The sequence below is a fragment of the Dama dama genome, chromosome 23 (assembly GCF_033118175.1).
Source record: "Dama dama isolate Ldn47 chromosome 23, ASM3311817v1, whole genome shotgun sequence".
In the NCBI taxonomy this organism is placed as follows: Eukaryota; Metazoa; Chordata; class Mammalia; order Artiodactyla; family Cervidae; genus Dama; species Dama dama.
Window position 1 is genome coordinate 70046243 of NC_083703.1, and position 20412 is coordinate 70066654.

A 20412-nucleotide genomic window follows, 5' to 3' on the forward strand; every position below is an offset into this window, starting at 1 on the left:
CACGTCATCAGCTGCTTGTGCCATTCCCTCAGGGACCCAGGGCAATTCTGGGTGCTCCCAGGTCGTGAGTACTAGGAAAAGAGAACATTAATGGCAGACATTACTGTGGTCATCCCCATTTCACACACGAAAAGGTTATCTTGTCAGTTATCTGTTAAGGTTACCCTGTGAGCCATGGGGGTCAGGGGAGTAGAAAAACTGCAGCTCCCCTGGGCCTTAAGATGACTCACCCCGACCACGTGGCCACGAGACCTCTAGGGCAGAGCTGCCTTCCAAGAGGCTCGTTACCTATTTCCTTGTTGAGTGATGAGTGGGGTACGTCGAACAGTGATGTTTTCAAATAGTTTCACTTGTACAGGTGCCTGTTGCATGCTCAGTCGCTTCAGTCATGTCCAACTCTTTGCGACTCCATGGACTGTAGCCTGCCAGGCTCCTGTGTCCATGGGATTCTCCAAGTAAGAATACTGGAGTGGGTTGCCATTTCCTTCTCCAGGGGATCTTCCCACCCAGGGATCAAACTCATGTCTCCTGTGTCTCCTGTATTGGCAGGTGGATTCTTTACCACTGTGTCATCTGGGAAGCCTGTAACACCCTTAACTTTAGCCAAACAAAACCGCAGTATTGCCTTTTCTTTCTTCTCTTCTTCTAAAAATGACAGTTCTCTCAGTATGAAATCTACTTCCAGAAAGTGTGCTTTGCACACAAGCACAGCTTGATGAATCTTCACATACTGACCACACATGTGTATCCAGGATCCAGATCAGGAAACAGAACATCTCCCCACAAGGCCCCACTGGTGTTCCCTTCCGGTCACTTTACCCACCCCTGAACACATCATCACTGTCTTGGCGTCTTGAGCTTAGATCTGAAGCAGCTGTTTTTTTAGCTTTTTGAAGTTCTTCTGATAACACCTTCATGCACTCTCAGTACTATCATGCTCCTAACAACAGCAAACAGTAGTTTGAGTACTCACTATGTGCCAGCATGTCTTAACTCACTTGATCCTCAAATCAATGCTAGGAGGCAGGAACTATTATGAAGGAAATCAACCCTGAATATTCACTAGAAGGATGTTGAAGCTGAAGCTCCAATACTCTGGCCACCTGATGTGAAGAGCTGACTCACTGGAAAAGACCCTGATGCTAGGAAAGACTGAAGGCAGGAGGAGAAGGGGGTGGCAGAGGTTGAGATGGTTGGATGGCATCATCTACTCAATGGACATGAGTCTGCACAAACTCCAGTAGTTAGTGAAGGACAGGGAGGCCTGGTGTGCTGCAGTTTATGGGGTTGCAAAGAGTTAGACATGACTTAGCAACCAAACAACAACAAGAAGGAACTACTGTCCTTATTTTTAAAATAATTCACCTGCAGGTAAGTAATGGGGCCAGGATTCAAATCCAGGCAGTCCTGACTGAAGAGCCTGTCTTGACCCTCATCTGATATTGGTGGTGTGGTAATTTAGTCACTAAGTCGTGTCAGACTCTTACAACCCCATGGACTTCTCTATGGGGAAGTCCATGGGACTTCCCTGGCAAGAGTACTGGAGTGAGTTGCCATTTCCTTCTCCAGGACATCTTCCCGATCCAGGAACTGAACCTGGGTTTTCTGCATTGACAGGAGGATTCTTTACTGCTGAGCCACACAGGGAGCTCATCTGATACAGGGGTGGCAGTAAACTTACTAGTGAAAGAGCCCGTAATTCTAGAAGCTCACAGGCCAGGTATGCTGAAGCAATCCTGCCTGCTCAGGAGAGAACCAGAATCCAGGAGTAAAGGGTGGACAATCCAAGGAGGCAGGTTGTAGATTCAATACACACAAGGACAATGACTTAGAATCATTTGGTAATTCAGAGGTAAACTCCCATCACTAGGAAGACTGGAGTGGAGGCTGGAGGACTCCCTGTTGGGACACTGCCCACAAAACTCCCAGGCTGCGTGGGGGGCACTGTAAGGCCCCACTAGCTCTGAGTCTCCAGGTCTCACTGAGCCAGAACCAAGAGGACAGTGGTCTCCACCAGATTCAGAAGAATACACAGCAGTCAGTTTCTTCAAACCCAGAGAACTGCGTTACTGTCTTATTCTTTGATTCCTGGGGTAAGGCTTGCACTCAGGAGATAGTTGGGGCTGGTGGTAGAAATGTCGAGGATTTCTCAGAGGTTACAATTAATTCTGCTTAGCATCTGTGATGACCGTGCAGGTGTGGGGGAAGTTCTATGTCAACCTCTCCAGCTCAGCCTTTTCCCAACACTCCAGATTCCCATCTGCAGCTGGGGACGGGGCAGCCAAGTGCTGCTGCTGTAACTTAATAAGGCAAAACCGTAGTCCTTTGCTTTGCTCTTCATCATTTAACGAATGTAACGATTCTGTTATGGAGACAAGCACCACTGTTCTCCCAGCCCACAAGGCTCACAACCGTGGAGTTACCAGCTTTTCATGTCCCTCATCACACATGATGCTTCCTCCTTTAGTCACACCTCTCACAGTTGACACTTTCTCCCCGGTTCTACAGTCAGCATCCTAATCTAGGTCATCACGATCAACATTTATGATGACAAAACTCTTGAGTTGGCCATTCAGCTCCAGGTAAGCACCTACTCCATCTTGTAAATTGTTACCAGATTATTTTTCTCCCCAAATACCATTTTTTCAATCATGTCTGACTTGTTCAAGAAACATGGCAGCTTAATACCGACAACAGACTCCTCAGGAGCCCTAACCCTAGCCCTAGGTTAGGCTCCATGGTCTCCCATCCATCAAGGAGTCCTTGTCCCTGCCAGCCTCCTTTCTGTATATCCATGCGCAAACCTGTCACTGTTTGTGGCTGGTGCTGTCACTCTCAACTAAACTTCACAAGGACAGGTTCATTTTCTATCACTTGTTTTCTTTATCTCTGCCTGCCCCACCCCAGCTGTTAGCCCTGGGATATAAAGAATGCTATCTCAGATGCCTGTCCATCAAACACCAGGCGGCCATGGATGTCAAAGCAAATGGGAAGAGGGAAGAACTCGGCATGGTGAGCTGAGCGTGGTGGCCACCAAGGCCAGTCTCCATTCTCGCTAACGTGCCCTTGGGGACAGAGGGAGGGGAAAGCAACGAAATCACCAGTGTCCTCAGAGGATCTTGAGAGTCAGGTCAGAAGATTCTGTAGGAACTCCATTGGTAAGAGAGGCCAGGTTCCAGAGAAGAGAGATGGTTAAAGGAGGTAGAGAGGGGACTTTCCTGGTGGTTCAGTGGCTAAGACTCCTGTGGCCTGACTTTGATCCCTGGTTGGGAAACTAGATCCCACATGCCACAGCTAAGCAACTAAATATCCCACATGTCCACAATGAAGATCAAAGATCCTGGTGCAGCTAAATAGATAAATATTTTTTTCCAAAAAAAAAAAAAAAAAAGTAAAAAGAGAGGCTTCAGCGTGAATGAATCCTGACCCAGCTTCCAGCATAGAGCCGTCTGCCTTTCTGACCCTGCATGGTGGGCCAGGGGCACCCGCTGGCCTCCCACCAGGGGTGAGGGGCACTCACTTGTTGCAGTGCTGTTTGAGGTGCTTCTTGTAGCCGTCGTCATGTAAGACCACCTCGGGGTTGCAGGTGGCCAGCCAGTCTGCGTTCTTTAACTCCGGGAGCAGCAGCTGGTTCTTCGTCTTCTTCCCCTTCCTCCCTCTGGGGACCGGAGCGGACAAGCCTGAGTCAGAAAGGCAGGGAGGTGAGCCAGGGTGCCTTCAATGTGGTTGTCGGAACAAAGCTGGGCTAGGGCGGCAGGGGGGCAGCTGGGCTGCGCGTGGTGGCCCTGGACAAAGGACCCCGCTCCTCAGTCAGGGATGGCGAGGGAGCACCCAATCCCCTACTTGGTGAACCCCTGGTCCATTCAGTCAGTTAGGAAGAATCTACCAAGTGCCCTGTAGGATCAAGAAAGGTGCAGCCGAACCTGTGTCCTTGGGGACCCCACCACCCAGCTGGGGAAAAGGAACACTGAATCTGAAGATGAGAAGGTGAGCGAGCTGCGGCTCAGCACAGGGAAGGAGCAGTCCCAGGAAACAGACAGAGGTGGAACTGGGGCAGAGCATGCTTTGTGAGTCCTCAGGTCACAGGAGGAGATGCTGTGACCCCGAGGGCAGTGGGCAGGAGCGGGCAACTTCAAGAGGATCTAGCCACACTTAAAACATCCCAGGTAACATGGATGAGTGGGAAGGAGAATGGAATGAACAAAAACCAGCATCTTTTCCCACCGGTGGCATTCTGAAATACACCTGAGAAGAGAGAGGAGTCCTCGAAGCACAGCGACGTGGACCAGCGCGGAAGAGGGAGGGAAGGACACCCCGCTGCCCCGCACCTGAGTGGTTCTGGAGCGTCTGGGCCTGCCCGTCTTTGGTGGGCGTGATCAGCTCCCAGATGAAGCTCTTGATCTTCTCGTCCCCTTTGTAGTGCTTGACGCAGTATACCAGCAGGGCCCGGCAGATCATCTCCATGTCCTTCTCGTTCAGATGCCACTTGAACCGCCCGTGCGTCAGGATGTCTTTCCACCGGCCCCAGCTGAGAGTGGACCCCCAGAAGGACGTTAGAGGGAGGAAGAGCCAGCCGTGCCCTCGACACGGCGGGACACACAGGAGCCAAGAGCGCGTCTCGACTCCTAGTGGGGTCTATTAACTTCCCTGAGGGATTTGTCTCCTGAAAAGCCTTGGAGGCCTGCACACTGCAGCCCATCAAATGCCACTGAGGGGACCCAGACACTGGACACAGAGAGCTTCATGCGGCCCCTAGCATGTTAAGGAGGGAGGGGTGACCGTATCTGGAGTGAGGAATACATTTGGAATTAAGACAGAGTCCAGCTGCAGTGTTGGAAAGCGATGAGGGGCTCCCAGCAGCTAAACCCTCGGCTTCTACCAGCGCCAGAGCCCGGCACGCATCATGCGGTAACGCTAACATCTGCTGCACTGATTCCTGTACGTCCTTGGGGGGAAAGGCCGGAAATCAGTACCAGGCAGCAAATGAGTCCCAGAGATCTGCTGTGACAAACACACGAGAGAATCACGGCACGTCCGTAGAGTGGCGGCAGAGCGTACTGACTGAGGGGCCCTCGGGCAGAAAGCTCCGTTCTCTCTTCCTCTAACAGACCCTCCCTCCGCCCAGACCCCAGAGGGGAGGGGAGAGACCCGCTGGACAAATCTCGACAGAACAAAAGAGGGGAAAACGACGAGGGCGAAGAGGCGAAGCCAACACCCACCCGAAGATGAGCAGGTTCTTCTCCACCCGGAAGCATTCGGCCCGGAGGTAGCGCCTGGTTTTGTCATTGAGGCGCCGGGACCTTGTGGGCCTCTCGTCAGAGTCGCTGTCCAGCTCTGAAAACTCCATGAGCTCGTCCTCCTCGAAAGAGTTGTAGTGTTTGGTCTGCTTCCGAACGCGCGGGCGGTCGAGCACCAGGCTCTCCTGGAGGCAGAGGGGACTGCTGGGGAGAGAGGCCCTGGTCTCCCTCCGCCATCATGGCGGACCCTGCGGCCGCCCCTCAGGACACAGACGGGGAAGAACCACACCCCTGTCTCGTCCGCCAGCAGGAAAGGCCCTTCCCAGCACACCTGCCGGATCCACGGCAAGCAGAGGGGACGCTCGGGGTCTTGCTGAAGCTGGCCTGTCCCCCCGCCTCCCTCCAGGGCTGGCCGCCACCATCTGCTGGTTCTGCAGTCTTTCTAACAAGGGTGAGGCCCCCCAGCGCTGGAGTGGCTGCCTGGGGCACCCCGGCTGTTCTGCCCAGCGCGCGGAGGCAGCTCTGGAGACAGGAGTCGGAAAATTCCATCTGCTAGGCAACTTTCTGAAGACGAACACATATTAGTGCTGCCTCATTTTGTGCCTTCCACTGGCGCCACTAACATTCTGTCTTTCATGGGAGAGAGAAACGCACCCATTCGGTGGCTCCCTCAGCCACAACCATGACCACTTCTCTGGTCTCCATCATTTTATGCCTCTCACCGAGCCTCCTCCTAGGCTTCTTCCCGAAGCTGGGCTAAGCCCCTGCCCACTCATTTATGTGGCCTGAATGTCGTCCCTGCATCTTCCCTCCCGCCTGGATGCTCCAACTGCTTCTGACTGTCTCAGGGCAAGGCCTTTTCTTCCCCCTCTTGCCCGCTGTCCTGCGCACTGAGTCACTTCCTGACTGTGACACTGGACAACACTAGAAAGAGGTTACTAAGGGGACGGCAGAATCCTCCTGTTAGAAGAGGCCAGACTAAGTAACCTCTGGTGATCCTACAGAAGAACTGGCAAGGCTGGATGCTGGTTACTGAATCAGCAGGGTGTAAAGCAGGGAGCTGGGTCTGTGAGCCCCCCGAGAGTTCAACACTCATCCGAGGAGACAGGCAGACAGTGACCTGCTAAATTCCAAGGGAGGCGATGGGGTCAGAAATGGAGGGTAGGGCAGCTAACACTTCTGGGAGCCTCACAATGGGCTGGAAGCAGCTGCCTTCACAGTGTTACCTCCAACTCTGCAAACTAGGTGCCACCACCTCCTTTGTTCACATGTCTCTCTTTTATTCACTTTCTCAGTGAGGTAAGTACCTTGCCCAAAGACACACAGCCAGTCGATGGCAGAGCCAGTATTCAAACCCTGGTTTTATTCCAAGGCCATTCTCTTCCTCGTGTTCAGAAATAGAAACACTCAAGATACTGAAAGAATGGAGGGGAATCTAATACTTTTCCACCTCATGCTTCTTTCCACTAATGTTTGTCAGAGGTAAAATTCCTTGCACAGGAGGTGCTAAAATAGAGGAAAACAGTCACATGCCAAGGACAGGATATTAGCTTGGGTCACAGGGCTGATCTTGATCTGTTTGGTTAGTTCCAATTCTAAGTGAATTTTTACTAAAACTGGAAATTCCAGTTTTAGCAGAATTTCCCAGGTACCCATTAGGTCATTTTAAATACAGTTAACATTTCTCAAACTCTATGTGGCAAGCATGTTTTAAGTAGATTACATGTGGCATCTCATTAAAGAACTAAGGCTCAGGAGTGAATCATGGTTTGAGCTGGTAGGAGTTTATGGCCCTATGAGATATCTGTGAAATGTTCAATGAAATAAAATATTCTCAATGCTGTACCTTCTCACTCTTTGCTTCAGTGTCCAGTTCAGCTATTTTAGCCCACTTCTGCCAAAAGTTTGGGTCATCTAAGGAAATATCCGTTCTGTTCCCTGAAGCCACAAAGCTAGCCTGTAAAGAAGAAAGAACCAATAAACCATATTTGAACACAATCAATAAACACCCTGTGATCTCCAATGCACCAGAGACACAAGTATATGCTCCATCTGCATTCAAAATCAAAACCTCTAACAGAGCTGCCAAAATGTTAAGTGAAAATCTCAAAGCTATTCTTTTTTTTTTCATTTATTTTTATTAGCTGGAGGCTAATTACTTTATAATATTCATGTCAATGTATGGCAAAAACCACTACAATATTGTAAAGCTATTCATTTTAAACTTTATTTCAAACATTGGGCGAGGAAATCACAATTTCAACCTACAGGATCATTTTTTGTAACTTAAACTCAGAAGCAGGAGGACAAGCCCGTGGGAGACAATGGCAAGCATATGTCCAGCTGCCCATGAAAGGGTTGATTCTTACAACTTCCCTGGACATGGTTTCTCTTTCAGTTCACCAGGTCCCAAGTGTCCACGCTGGGACAGGCCCTGGCTGGGCAGTATGAGGTCTGCAGAAATGAGTTATGCCTCTTAAATGCAAAACATCCCTGGAAGAGCCCTCCCCCCGTTAAGTCACCAGACTGGTGATTTACAGACAGGTTAAGAAGCTCAGAGAGCCCGTGGCGAGGGAACCCCAGAGGGATCTGTAAGTGGTTTGGTTAAGTTGAATTCTAAACCCAGTGACCTGAAGGGCAGAGGAAAGAGGCACCTAGGCTAGAAGCTGGGAATCTTGGATAAATACTCTCTCAAGTCTCATGAAATGAACAGAATACTTGCTTGAGTTTGAGGAATAGAGTGTTCACTGAAATTTCAACTCTCTGACATTGACCTGGGAGTACCCTACAAGGGAACTGAGATGACCAACTGAAGATTTTGGAGCAATCTCGGTTCATAATGAGGAGTGCAAATTGCAAACCCAAGTGTCCTCCCTGCCCACTGAAGATCAGCCAAAGATTTGAAGGGGTGAGTTCTTTTATAGCTTCTGACCCATCATTCAAACCCCTTCTAAGAACCTGCATCTTCAGAGTGGCACACAGAAAAGGCATATAGCCAGAAAATTGCAACACTTTGCATTTAGAAGAGTAGGAGCCTGGCCGATAAGGGTCAAAGAATAAAGACTTTCCTTGTCACTGCCCCCCCAACCCCACGTGGACGCTGCAGAGAAGGCCCTATACCTTGGCGAAAGTGGATCCTTTCCCCTCAGACTGGATGGTGATGGTATGCGTCCTCCTCTGCAGGATCTGGTCTATGTCTTCTTCACAGAACTTGGAGCCTTCATCCTCTTCATCCATCAAGGCGCCATAGGCACCTTTCCGGAGCAAGTCCTCTACCTCCATCTTTGAGAGCTGCTGTACCTGGATGGGTCACCAAAGGCTACTCACAAAGTGGGAAATGCTCAGGAGGAAAACAGTGTCAAGTCTGACCTTCAGGACTCAGCACCCAGTTCCTCCGCTCATTGTGCATGTCAGAAGAATAAAGACATGGACAACAAGTTTTAGAAAATGAAAACCCAGGAGAATGATGGGGAGGGAGGGCAGACAATCCTCTACAGGGAGCCCTGGAATAAAACCCAGCCCAGGACCCAACGGCCCTAACATTCCTCAGGATGTTGGTTATTATCAAATGTCACAAACTGTTAAAACGAGGCACCACCAAAGAGAATATGTTTAAGTTTTATTTTATGTTTTAGTTTGAGTCTGTATCTTTAAAAACCTCCAGATGGACCAAACTGAGCTAGAGAATAATGATTTATTCATTATTAAATAAAAACAATAGTATTGGAAATGATGTCATTTCTTAACTAGAGAGAGGATCCCATGCCAAGTGTGATCTGCTCAATTGCTTGCTGAAAACAGGAAATGGGAGTTCAAAACACCCTTTCCTGGTTCTAATTAAGAATCTGGTTCTCTTTATATCAGTCACAGGAGGGAATTCCATGACTCCCAGCGCTGTACCATGAAGTATTATACTTAGCAGCGTATGCATAGCTAAGAGGATACAGAACATCTGGACGAAAGGACAGCTTACTTAGGAGGGCCAGAGATTAAGGAGAGATATTCTGCTTTGTTTGCTGGGACTTTACTGCAATTCAAGAATCTTAGCAGCAACTTTTATCCCCTCCAGAGGCGGGAAAAAAGATTCTATTCACTGCCATGTTTCAAGCTGATTGATCATTTATTCATTCATTTCTTCACTGAACGTCTTGAATATGCCAAGTACTCTTAGGGGTGCTGGGTATGGAATAGCTCACCTTCAGGGAGCTCCAAGTTTGCAGTATCAGATAAAGCATGGTGACAGTAGATAATTTATAGAGCGAAGAGGGTTAAGATTGACTCATTTCCAAAGGGCAACGTTAAATGGGGATGTTAAATGTTAAATGCTCAATGGGGAGGGCATATATGTATACATATAGTTGATTCACGTTGTTACACCGCAGAAACCAACACAGCATTGTAAAGCAATCATCCTCCAATTAAAAATACAAATATAAATTTAAAAAAATAAAAGTTTATTTACTGAAATGTTACCGAATGTTGGGCAATCCTACCACCTAACTGCTCCGATGGATTCCCTTATCCATCTGTAAGATGCAGACTCACTCTCAGTAACCCTCTCTTCCAGGGGACTAACCATCAGAGATGTCTGTGCGTGTGTGCTTGTGCTCAGTCGTGTCCAACTCTTTGTGACCCCGTCAGGTAGCCCACCAGGCTCTTCTGTCCATGGAACTCTCCAGGCAAGAATACTGGAGTGGGCTGCCATTTCCTTCTCCAGGCGATCTTCCCGAGCCAGGGATTGAACCCATGTTTCTTGCATGTTCTGCATTGGCAGGTGGATTCTTTACTACCATGCCACCCGAAAAGCCCCCAAAGATGTGTGTGGCCTGACTCAATTTAGTGAAAGAGAACCTTAAAACAGCTGTAGGAGCGAAGGCTTCTGGCAGGTGGGGTGCGGGGGTCTGGGCTGCGTGACAACCCCCTCTCTAGGCCTAAGAGCAGTCCCGGCATACTCACGCCATTCGTGCTGCCTTTCCGGTTGATGTCCTGAAGGACGGCCTTGTCCAGGCCCAGCTTCAGGCTGGCCTTGTCGAACATTTCCCGCTCATAGGAGTTCCGCGTGATGAGGCGATACACCTTCACGGCTTTACTCTGGCCTATCCGGTGACACCGGGCCTGAGCCTGGGGAGGAAGGAGGGACACATGCATCAGTCACCAGACGAATGGTGAGGGCCCGAGGGATGGGGAAATGATGCTTACGTTCCACAGGGTGTGAGTGGCTGGCTCTCAGAGGTGGGGGTCATGGGACTGATTCTGGAGCAGAACTCACCCTGGTGCCAGCCATCCCTTCCAGAGCGCTCCATTCACCTCCCGTTATTTATGGGGTGACCCCCGTGTGCTGGGATACAGTGCCGAGAGGGACCTGGCTTCCTCCCTCCCCAGCCTGCAGTCTGCGTGCAGGCACTCGGTCCCAGGAGGCTGCCCTGCTCTCTGGGGAAATGTCCCATTCAGAGCCAGCAGCCCCGCTTGTTAAGATTTTTTCATTTTACCACAGAAATTTTCACACATAGACAAAAGCAGAGAAAAGTATAAGGACCTCTTGTGGTCATTCTTATTTCACATCTCTGCTATGCCTTGATCCTCTAAGATTATTACGGATATCATTTCATCTTCACATATTCCAATACATATTTCTAAATATAAGGACTCTTGTAAGATATATTACCATGGCTATACTTCAGAAAATCAGTACTGAGTACTATCTAGCCAGTGTTCCTATTTCCCTGCTTATCTCATATATATATATTTTTAAGTTCACTTGTTTGGATCAAGATTCAAATGAAGCCCATGTATTGTAATTGGTTGATATAGTTCATATTTCAAGTCTCTTTTAATCTACAGACACTCACTGCCTGTATTCTTTCCTTTTTTAAAATGCAACTTCTTTGCTGAAGAGACCAAACATCTCCCCTGTAGTTCCTCACAATCTGTATTCTGCCACCTGTACTTTGATTGCATTATTGAATAGATTCCTCTGTTCCCTTTACTTCCTCCAAACTGGAGTTATACCTTGAGACTTAATGAGGTTAAGATGTTACTCTTGGCAAGTGTATTTCACAGGTGGTGTATAAATTTCCATCAAAAGGTATATGATGTCTGGTTTGTCTTTCTTTCGAAGCTGATGATCACTGCCTAGACTCATGTTATCATTAGGGGTTACAATTCCCCTCTCTGATTTTTTGGTGACCCTAATGTACAGTTCAGAAAGGAGAGACAAGCTAAATGTCTGGCTCTTTCTCTTCATATTTAATCAGTTTCCAAATGAACACCCTCCAGAAGTGACTAACGAAGATCTTTGTAATTAGTTTTTTAAGTAATACAATGAAAGTATGCCTTTAAATAATACATGTGCTATTTGGTTTTTTACTGCACTTACTGCTGTTATTATTCTAAATGCTGTTCAAATATGGCCTGTGGGAACCTCTTCGTTGGCTCCTGGCTTTCTGAGGAAGACTAGAAAAAATTCTGGTATTATATTTGGAGGTATTAGCATAAACTCACAGTTGGGGTATGCTGTGTGTAAAGAAAAAGATATGGATATGTCTTCACTTATGTTCATATGTTACGTCAAAGACGAGCAGTCTCTGACAGCTCCCTTGCTCTCTGGTATGATAACATATTCCACACTCCCACTGCATATTTCTTGCCTAAACCCAGATTCAGCCATCTTTCCAAGGAGTCCAAGAGCCTCTTTCGCTGGTTAGTGGCAGTGAGAGGTAACGGTCTGGATGCTCACTGCCACTAACTTGGACACTGGTCCTGGGCCTACTCAGTGGGCAAAAGTACAAGTGTTTGTGTGTGTGCAGTGTGTATGATCGTGTGCACATATAAGACCAAACACATCATGAAATCATACTGATAACTTATAATTCCAATTTGGGACTATGGGATTTTAACTTCCTTAACCACACATCTGTACCTCTTTTTAACCACGTTGAAAAGTTCGGTTCTCAACCATGCCAATATTATTACCCATTTGATTCATCCCACAATATATAAAATACCAGAAAAACAGCATCATTATGATCCCATCCCCAAAAAACATAGCTATTGAAAACTACGTAAGACTTATTGCCCTGCCACCCTAGGCTATATCTCATTAAGTATGTATAGTCAAACTGCAGTGTTTAATACACACACTTGCAGATAGAGTTTTTTTTTTTTTTTTAACAGTGTCAGGATCGGCAATTCTAGAATACTTTTTGTGTAATTTAGGGTTGAGTGACTTAGTGAATATACTGAGGGTAAGAGGAATCAGGCTTTTCACTGTTGAAAAAGGAAATTATAAATATGGAAAGAAGAAAAACTAGAAAAACTCTCTGTGGTATCAGACTGGATTTGGAGATTATCAGTATTGTCATGGTTAGGTGTGCACGTGTGTGTACACAACCACACCTATACAGATATAGAAACAGACATGAATGTGTATTTATGTTTATATGTTTAGGTAGACATATGCATGCATATACACAAACATAGGTTATGAAGGCACTGTATGTATATATGCATATCTGGATTACCTTTGTGTGTGTGTATTCTGGCTCTGTCCACTGAGAGGGCCTAGACACAGTGGCATCCTAGTAGCACAGAACATAACTAACTCTCAGATCTTGGTTTCTAAATTCCATTCTCCATAAGAAGAACAAGGCCTGTCAGAGAAGTGATTAATTCTAGGGCCAGGGAGTTAGTCTGAAACAGATCACTATGCCAGAATGTGAGGAAGAACTCAAAGGATGATGGAGACATATCAAAATAATACCTGAAACTTGAAGAGGCTTCCACTGGCTGGGTCTAGGGCTAACTCAACATCAAAATAAGTACAATGATGGACTACAACCACTGAACAAAAAAAGAACCCATGAGTACACACTGACATATATAAGCTAATGGGAGAAAGGGGAAGACTCTTCCATGGAGTAGAATCACTAACAAATGTAGAATGACTGTTAGAAAATCACCACTTTGCAACCATCTCAGTAATGACTGATCCAGGCAAAAAGGATCAATGGAAACTAAAGCCATTGGGTGAAACTTTGATGAGGAACAGTATATTTATATACTCTCAAAGCATTTCTCCAAAATTCCTTATGAATTTTAGAGGGAAATGAGCAACTTCATAGTGGAGAAATCCAGCAGCCGCCACTAACTGAGCTCAAAGTGCTTATTATCAACAAACGAATGTCGTGTATCTGTAGCCGTGACGACCTATCACTGAGAGGTGTCACTGAACCCAAGCCTAGTCCTGAGGAAATGCAAACACAGAACAAGGGACCATCTAAAAAAACATACAGCCTGCACTCGTCAAAGACATAAATGTGGTGGGAGAATGAGAAATATCAAGCAATTGATCCAGTAACGGAGACTGAAGAGATAAGAGAACTAACTGTAATGGGTGATCCTGGTTTGGATCCTGGGGGAGGAACGCTGAATTGGCCAAAACCCTCACGCAGTTGTGCAAAAAACAAAAACAAAAACAAAAAACCCTGAACAAACTTTTTGGCCAACCTAATAGCTAGAAAGGATATTGAAAGAAATGATAAAATCTGAATATGGAGTTGTCGCTGTTTAGTCATTAAGTCGTGTCTGACTCTTTGCGACCTCATGGATTAATGTGGGGAGAAATGAAACCCTAAATAGCAAAAGCAAAATCAAACAGTTGAATCTAGCTGTATATGACGTGGACAGCTTAACTCCAAGAGAGAGACTACTTCGAATGTTTGTATTTTTTAATACCTTAATTGTGATATTATTTCAGTTTACAACTCCAATATGCCCTTTATCCAGATTCACCATTTTGCCTCACTTACTGTATCATTTCTGCCCTCTCTACTGTCCCTCTGAGTACACACAAAGTCATAAACACACGTGTGCACACACACAGGCCACTCTTTGTCTGAAGCATTTGAGAGTAAGCTGTCCCGGGTGCTTTAGTGTGCATTTCTTAAGTCCAAGGACAGTCTCTTATATAACCACAGTTTAGTTCTCAGGATCAAGAAATAAGGATAGTGTCTCTACATTAGTTTAACCATGTGGGAAAGAAAAAATTAAACCAAGTAACTTTGGAAAATGGTTTTTTGATAACATATTTTAAGACTAATGACCTAAAAAACACTTTGGTCCAATGAGAAGGAAACCGCAAAAAGAGGGGATGTGTGTCTATGTACAGCTGATTTACTCTGCTGTACAGCAGAATCTAACACAACATTGTGAAGCACCTAGACTCCAATAAGAAATAATTAAAAAAAAAACAAAAAAAACACTTTAGTCTGACACTGCTATTGTTTAGTCGCTAAGTCGTGTCTCTTTTGTGACCTCATGCATGGACTGTAGTCCTCCTGGCTCCTCTGTCCATGGGATTTCCCCAGGGTAGGATACTGGAGTGGGCTGTCATTTCCTTCTACAGGGGATCTTCCTGATACAGGCATTGAATCTGTGTCTCCAGGGCATCTCCTGCATTGCAGGCAGACTCTTACTGCTGAGTCACTGGGGAAGCTTTCATAGAATATGGGTTAGTGATTGTGAAACTACTTGATCTATGCATATACTAAGACTGAACAAATGAGTAAATGTATTGTATTATGATAACGAGACCAGGCTTCTCACAGCCAGAGAAAGGAATTACAAATATGGAAGACTGCAGAAGGCTACAAGGAATCCTATGGTGTTGGGATTGGAATCAGAAATCTCACGACAGATGAACAGATACAGAAGGAATACAGGTGTGTGGTACACGTGCTTGTGCTGGTACACACACCTGTTTCCTCTGTCTGCCTGGGGAGTCTAGAAGCAGTAACACGCCAGTAGCAGGGCGTACTCAGTCACTTCAGCCGTGTCCGACCCTCTGCGACCCCATGGACCATGGCCCACCAGATTCCTCTGTCCACAGGATTCTCCAGGCAAGAATACTGGAGTGGGTTGCCATTTCCCTCTCCAGTGATTAAAGTACGAAGTGAGTGAAGTGAAGTCGCTCAGTCGTGTCTGACTCTGTGCGACCCCATGGACTGTAGCCTGCCAGGCTCCTCCGACCAGTAGCAGTGGGCACACTTACAAGCCAGACCTTGATTTCTATAAGCTGTTCTCAACTAAACAGGAACCAGGAAGACTTTGAGAAAGTCAGCTCTGTGGACGGGGCGGGGAAAACATAACCTGAACCTGAACGTCTCATGGTGCCAGGAAGAAGGGAAGTACTCACAAACTGACTGTGCTGGTGGTGGTTTAGTCATTCAGTCGTGTCCGACTCTTGTGACCCCATGGACTGTAGCTCACTAGGCTCCTCTGTCCATGGGATTCGCCAGGCAAAAATACTAGAGTGGGTTGCCATTTCCTTCTCCAGTGGATGTTTCAGACCCAGGGATTGAACCCGAGTCTCCTGCATTGCAGGCAGATTCTTTACCAACTGAGCTAACAAGGGAAGCGGGACCATGTCTAAAGGATAGGAGCCAACCTGAAGGGCCTCCCAAAAGACCAAATCCAAACATCAAAATAATGAGAGTAATGGATTCTAACCTGTAAGACAAAATAAATATTCAGGAATCCATACCGATGTGGGGGACAAACAACAGCTGTTCTTTATAGTTAAGAGTCCAATTCTGACCGCAGAAGGAATGACTAAAATAGAAATTGCCATTAGCCAAACACACTATGGTATTAATTACTGAAGGCGAGAACCACTGGTGGATGCTAAAATTAATAGGCAAAAGTTTGATAAGAAAACTGAGTATTTATAGCATCTCAAAATATATCCTCCCAAGAAACTGACTTTGTTTCAAGGTAAAAATAGGAACTTTACTGTGGAGAAACCTGGCAGACACCACCTCAACCAAGTAACCAAACTTAACAATCATGAGTAGTAAGACGTATCGACATTACATACCCCCCGAGAAGGACATCACATCACTTCTATGATATTCATGCCAAAAATGCATAACCTCAAATCTGATCATGAGAGAAACACCAGGCAAACCCAAAGTGAGAAACAATCCTACAAAACAGCTGGTCAATAGCCTTCAAAAGTGTCAAGGTCATGAAAGATGAAGAAAGACAGGAGCTGTCACAGATTACAGGTGGCTAAGGAGTTGTAACTTATAAAGGAAACCTGAGATCCTGAACTGGATCCCAGACCAGAAAAAAGAACATTTGCAGAAAAATGAAGGAGTCTGAATAGGGTCTATAGATCAGAGTACTGTACCGATGCTAATTTCCTGGTTTTAATAATTACACTATGGTTATGCGTGCTGCGTGCTTAGTTACTCAGTCTAGTCTGATTCTTTGCAACTCCATGATTGTAGACTGTCAGGCTCCTCTGTCCATGGGATTTCTCAGGTAAGAATGCTGGAGTGGGCTCCCATTTCCTTCTCCAGGGGATCTTCCCAACCCCAGGATCAAACCTGCATCTCCTGCTTGGCACTCGGATTCTTTACCACTGAAGCCACCTGGGAGACGTATATGGTTATACAAAATGATAACATTAAGGGAAGCCGGGCAAAGGATCTTAGAACGCTGCACTATCTTGTGCTTTTTATTTAAAATGATTTCAGAATAGGAAGTTTTTAAGAGATTTTGTTTTACAATGCTATATTTAGGATGGTTCCAAAGCTGAATATGCAAAAAGGCATTTTCAGAAAAACTAGTTTCTATCTATCACTACTCTGTTCCCTCACCCTGACCCCCTCCCCCAATAGATAATCATTTAAAATGAAGGTTTTTGTTTACCTTTCCATGGTAGGGGAGGCAGACAGATAGACATCCAGCCTTTTTAGATAAAGGCTGGCATACTATACATACTTTTTCCACCTTATTTTTTTTTTCAGCCAACAATATCTTTAGGAGATGACTCCAAAGCAGTGTGTAGAGATACTTCTCATTCTTTTATCAGAGCTGAATAAATTATCTTAGTCAGTAAGTCTCCTATGGATGGACAGCTAAGTTGTTTAGTTTTTGGCTTTTACAATTAATTGCCACACCTTCTTTTACTGTCTTTAGTGCTAGTAAATCTTTATTATTAGGAGGGATCTGATGGCCAGCCCTGGTAAATAAAGGACATGATCAAGGTAAGTAATGTGCTTTTATGGATTATGGAGACTATAAAGCAGTAGTAATATGTGGTTCCTGCCAAAGCAGATGCAGGTTCAATCCCTGGGTTGGGAAGATCTTTTGGAGGAGGAGATGGCAACCCTCTCCAGTGTCTTGCCTGGAGAATTCCATGGACAAAGGAGCCTGGCGGGCTACAGTCCATAGGGTCACAAAGAGTTGGACACGACTGAGACAGTAAACAACAATATGAGGTCATTAAATACTGAAATTGATTTTCTTTTTTGGCTCATCTGGTGTTGAGGGAAAATTACAAGGGGGAGTTTCAGAAATGTTCTGAGCAAAGGTCTAACAGAGCTGCAGACATCACCAATTTATGACCTTCTTAGAATCAACATTCCCATTGGTCCTTGCTACCAGCATCCTGACTCTTACACAAGGGCAGCCACATCTTCAGCTGAAACCATTTCCAGCATCCCAGAGTCGGCCAGGTCACACAGTTCTGGACAAGGACATGTAACAGCAGTCAACCCGGACTAGCTGGAAAAGTTCTGCTCTTCTGAAAAAAGCATCATGCCTTCCTTCCTTATTTTCCCTACCCGGGGTTTGAAATGTCCATCCTGGAACCAAGAGTGTGTAAACCACACTCATGGAGGCTGGTGGAGCAGCGAGACAGAGGAACCTGGGACTCTCCAGTCAGCATGAAGTTACCTGACTAGTCCTGGGATATCTATCTTTGGACTCGTTGCCAATTGAGAAAAGCACACCTCTGCTGGGGGGTAGGGGGGTGGGGGTGGGCAGGGGGCGCAGTCACAAGTAGCTGAATGGTACGAGGAGACAGAGGCTCTACCAAGATGACTTACTGAAGATAACAGGGTGAGTTCTGTCCCATTTAAGAGATCGTTATTTCACAATCCAATCTCATATACTCCTTATTTTTCTTATCAGAACTCACACACACAAAAACGTGGTAGAGAGAAACATTCAGAACTAAGCCAGCAACTGAGATGAAGTCCAAACGCAACACATTAGCAAAGGTATAAACACAGAACCTCTGCTGGAGTCAGGGCCCCTGTCCCAGGTAGTGGTGCAACCCCTTCACTCCACAACCTCCATCCAGGGGAAATCAGGGCTCCAGTGCTCTCCGCATGATCTGAGAGCTCGTAGGTGGTTCTCTACTTTTTAATACAAGAGCCTTCGAGAAACATATGAGATACAAGTAGTCATGGTCAGAAAAATTTTAAATAGGTACAGATCCCAATGACTGTGATGGGAAGACAGAGGGAGTCTCAGATTTCCAACTGCTTCCAGCCCTCAATTCATGGTGGTTAGGTCCAAGTCTAGAACCTTATATCATGTCTCTACAATCACATGAAAATTCAAAGGTTGGTATGAAGAACCAGGCATGCTGTTCATTCCTCTCTTGACCCTTATACTACTTCAAATGATTAGCTCTATGACATTTTAAAGGCATGTTTTAAAAAATACTTTAAAATACTACTTGTACCTTAAAGAAAATCTACATCATCAGAGAGGTTAAAAGAATTTCCCAGAGTGCCCTCTAACTCAAGCACTGTGAGCATGCTGGGATACTCTGCCAGTTCATGTTCTACACACAAGTATTACATCTCAAACCCCGTGGTTTGACACTTCTCTTGGCACTTCTGTTGTCTGTGTCCACGGGCCACCTACTCATCAGAGGAGGACTCAGGGGCTCTCAGTGCAGTATGAACCAGGGCCCCAGGAAGCTGCCTCCCTTCAGCCATCTTCTCTGCAGGCCTACTTTGGAATCTGCAATTTTCAGCTCCAGACTTACTCCTCGGGGAAAGGCATGTTCTCTGTGACAATGGAAACGTCTCTGCGGAAGAGCGCAGGTATCTCTGCTCACCACGCTGTGTTTCCACTGTGTGGTTCCAAAGCCCTGTGCGCTTCTGCTTCCCCAGGGCCTGACCTGGGGTGGAGTGCTCCTGAACGTGTCCCTAGGTCAGGCGAGAGCTGGCTGAGGACAGGAAGGAAGGAGAGGCGAGCAAAGGCCGGGGAAAAGGGAGCTTTGGGGCCGCAGAAAAGAGGAGCAGGGAGTGAGACGGAGACTGCACTGAGGCGTGGGGCAGGGGAGGCCGTGCAGGAGCTGGACTCACTTTACCGGGGACCCACGCCCTACCGTGAGCACCTCCACTGTGTCAGGCGCCGCCAGTGCGCCCCCAACTCTCAGTGGCCACACAGCTTGTCCCCTGTGTCTGGAACATTCTTCCTACTGATTTTGTATCCTAAGATTCCCACTCCCACCATTCAGATCTCCCCTAAGACATCACCCTCTTGAAGAAGGCTTCCAAGGCTACCCTCTAAATCAGGGCACCCAACCCCACCATTCTCGTCCTCTTATCCTGTGTTGTTTCTGTGTATCGCTGTCTGCGACTATATGACTTATTCTTCCCTGTTTACTGTCTGCTTCCCCCACTAAGACGAAGGCTCCAAGAGAGCACACACCACGGGTCTTGCTCACTGCTGTGTCTTTGGCACATTAAACATGCCGGCACATTCTGGCACATCCCAGCATTCAACAGATGGTCACTGAGCGCCTGGGCCACATAATGGAGCAGTCACAAAGTCTTCCTTTCTTCTAGCAAAGAAAAGTAAACTCGATGGAGTTTAGTCCTCCGAGTCACGGGCAGGCACACGATCAGTATCAAGAGGTGGTGCCAGCAGAGGCAACGGCCACGGGGACCAGCCCCTGTCCCCTCTCAGAGCAGACTGTCAGCTCCTCGCTCCTCTGGCTGGCTTCCCTCCTCCCTTCCAAACCCTCTGCAGAGGCCACATCACCTGTGCTTGTGCTCTCGGCCAGGATGCCTGCACCCAGGCTTCCTGAGTTCCCCCTTTCGGGGCCTTATCCACAGGAAGGACGGGACCCGGGTCACCTTACAACTGTTACCGTGAGGCCTCTGCGAGGGTGGCACGTGCCCTCAGAGCTGGAGTGGCGCTGGCTTTTTGAAACATATATATTTCTCCAGCAAGTCCTAAAACATATATATTTCTCTAGTTCAATCCCCAAAGCACAGAAAGCCCCAGCAAAAAGATCAGAAGGCTGAATGAATGAACTTTCAATAATCGTTAACGAAAAAGCACCAGAAAAGGCAACACTGCTCTG

The 20412-nt window shown here is 46.7% G+C and overlaps 1 protein-coding gene across 5 annotated transcripts in view; it reads right to left on the bottom strand.

Moving 5' to 3' along the window:
* CHD6 (chromodomain helicase DNA binding protein 6) overlaps positions 1-20412 on the bottom strand; it is a 193015-nt gene that overhangs the window by 39546 nt on the left and 133057 nt on the right. For all 5 annotated transcript variants that reach the window (XM_061127304.1, XM_061127305.1, XM_061127306.1 and 2 more), the window contains 6 exons: positions 10194-10358; positions 8358-8537; positions 7084-7194; positions 5220-5422; positions 4329-4528; positions 3521-3680 (listed from right to left, as the gene is read on the bottom strand). In XM_061127304.1, the coding sequence (XP_060983287.1) occupies positions 3521-3680; positions 4329-4528; positions 5220-5422; positions 7084-7194; positions 8358-8537; positions 10194-10358 (1019 nt within the window). The remainder of the gene's footprint in view (positions 1-3520; positions 3681-4328; positions 4529-5219; positions 5423-7083; positions 7195-8357; positions 8538-10193; positions 10359-20412) is intronic.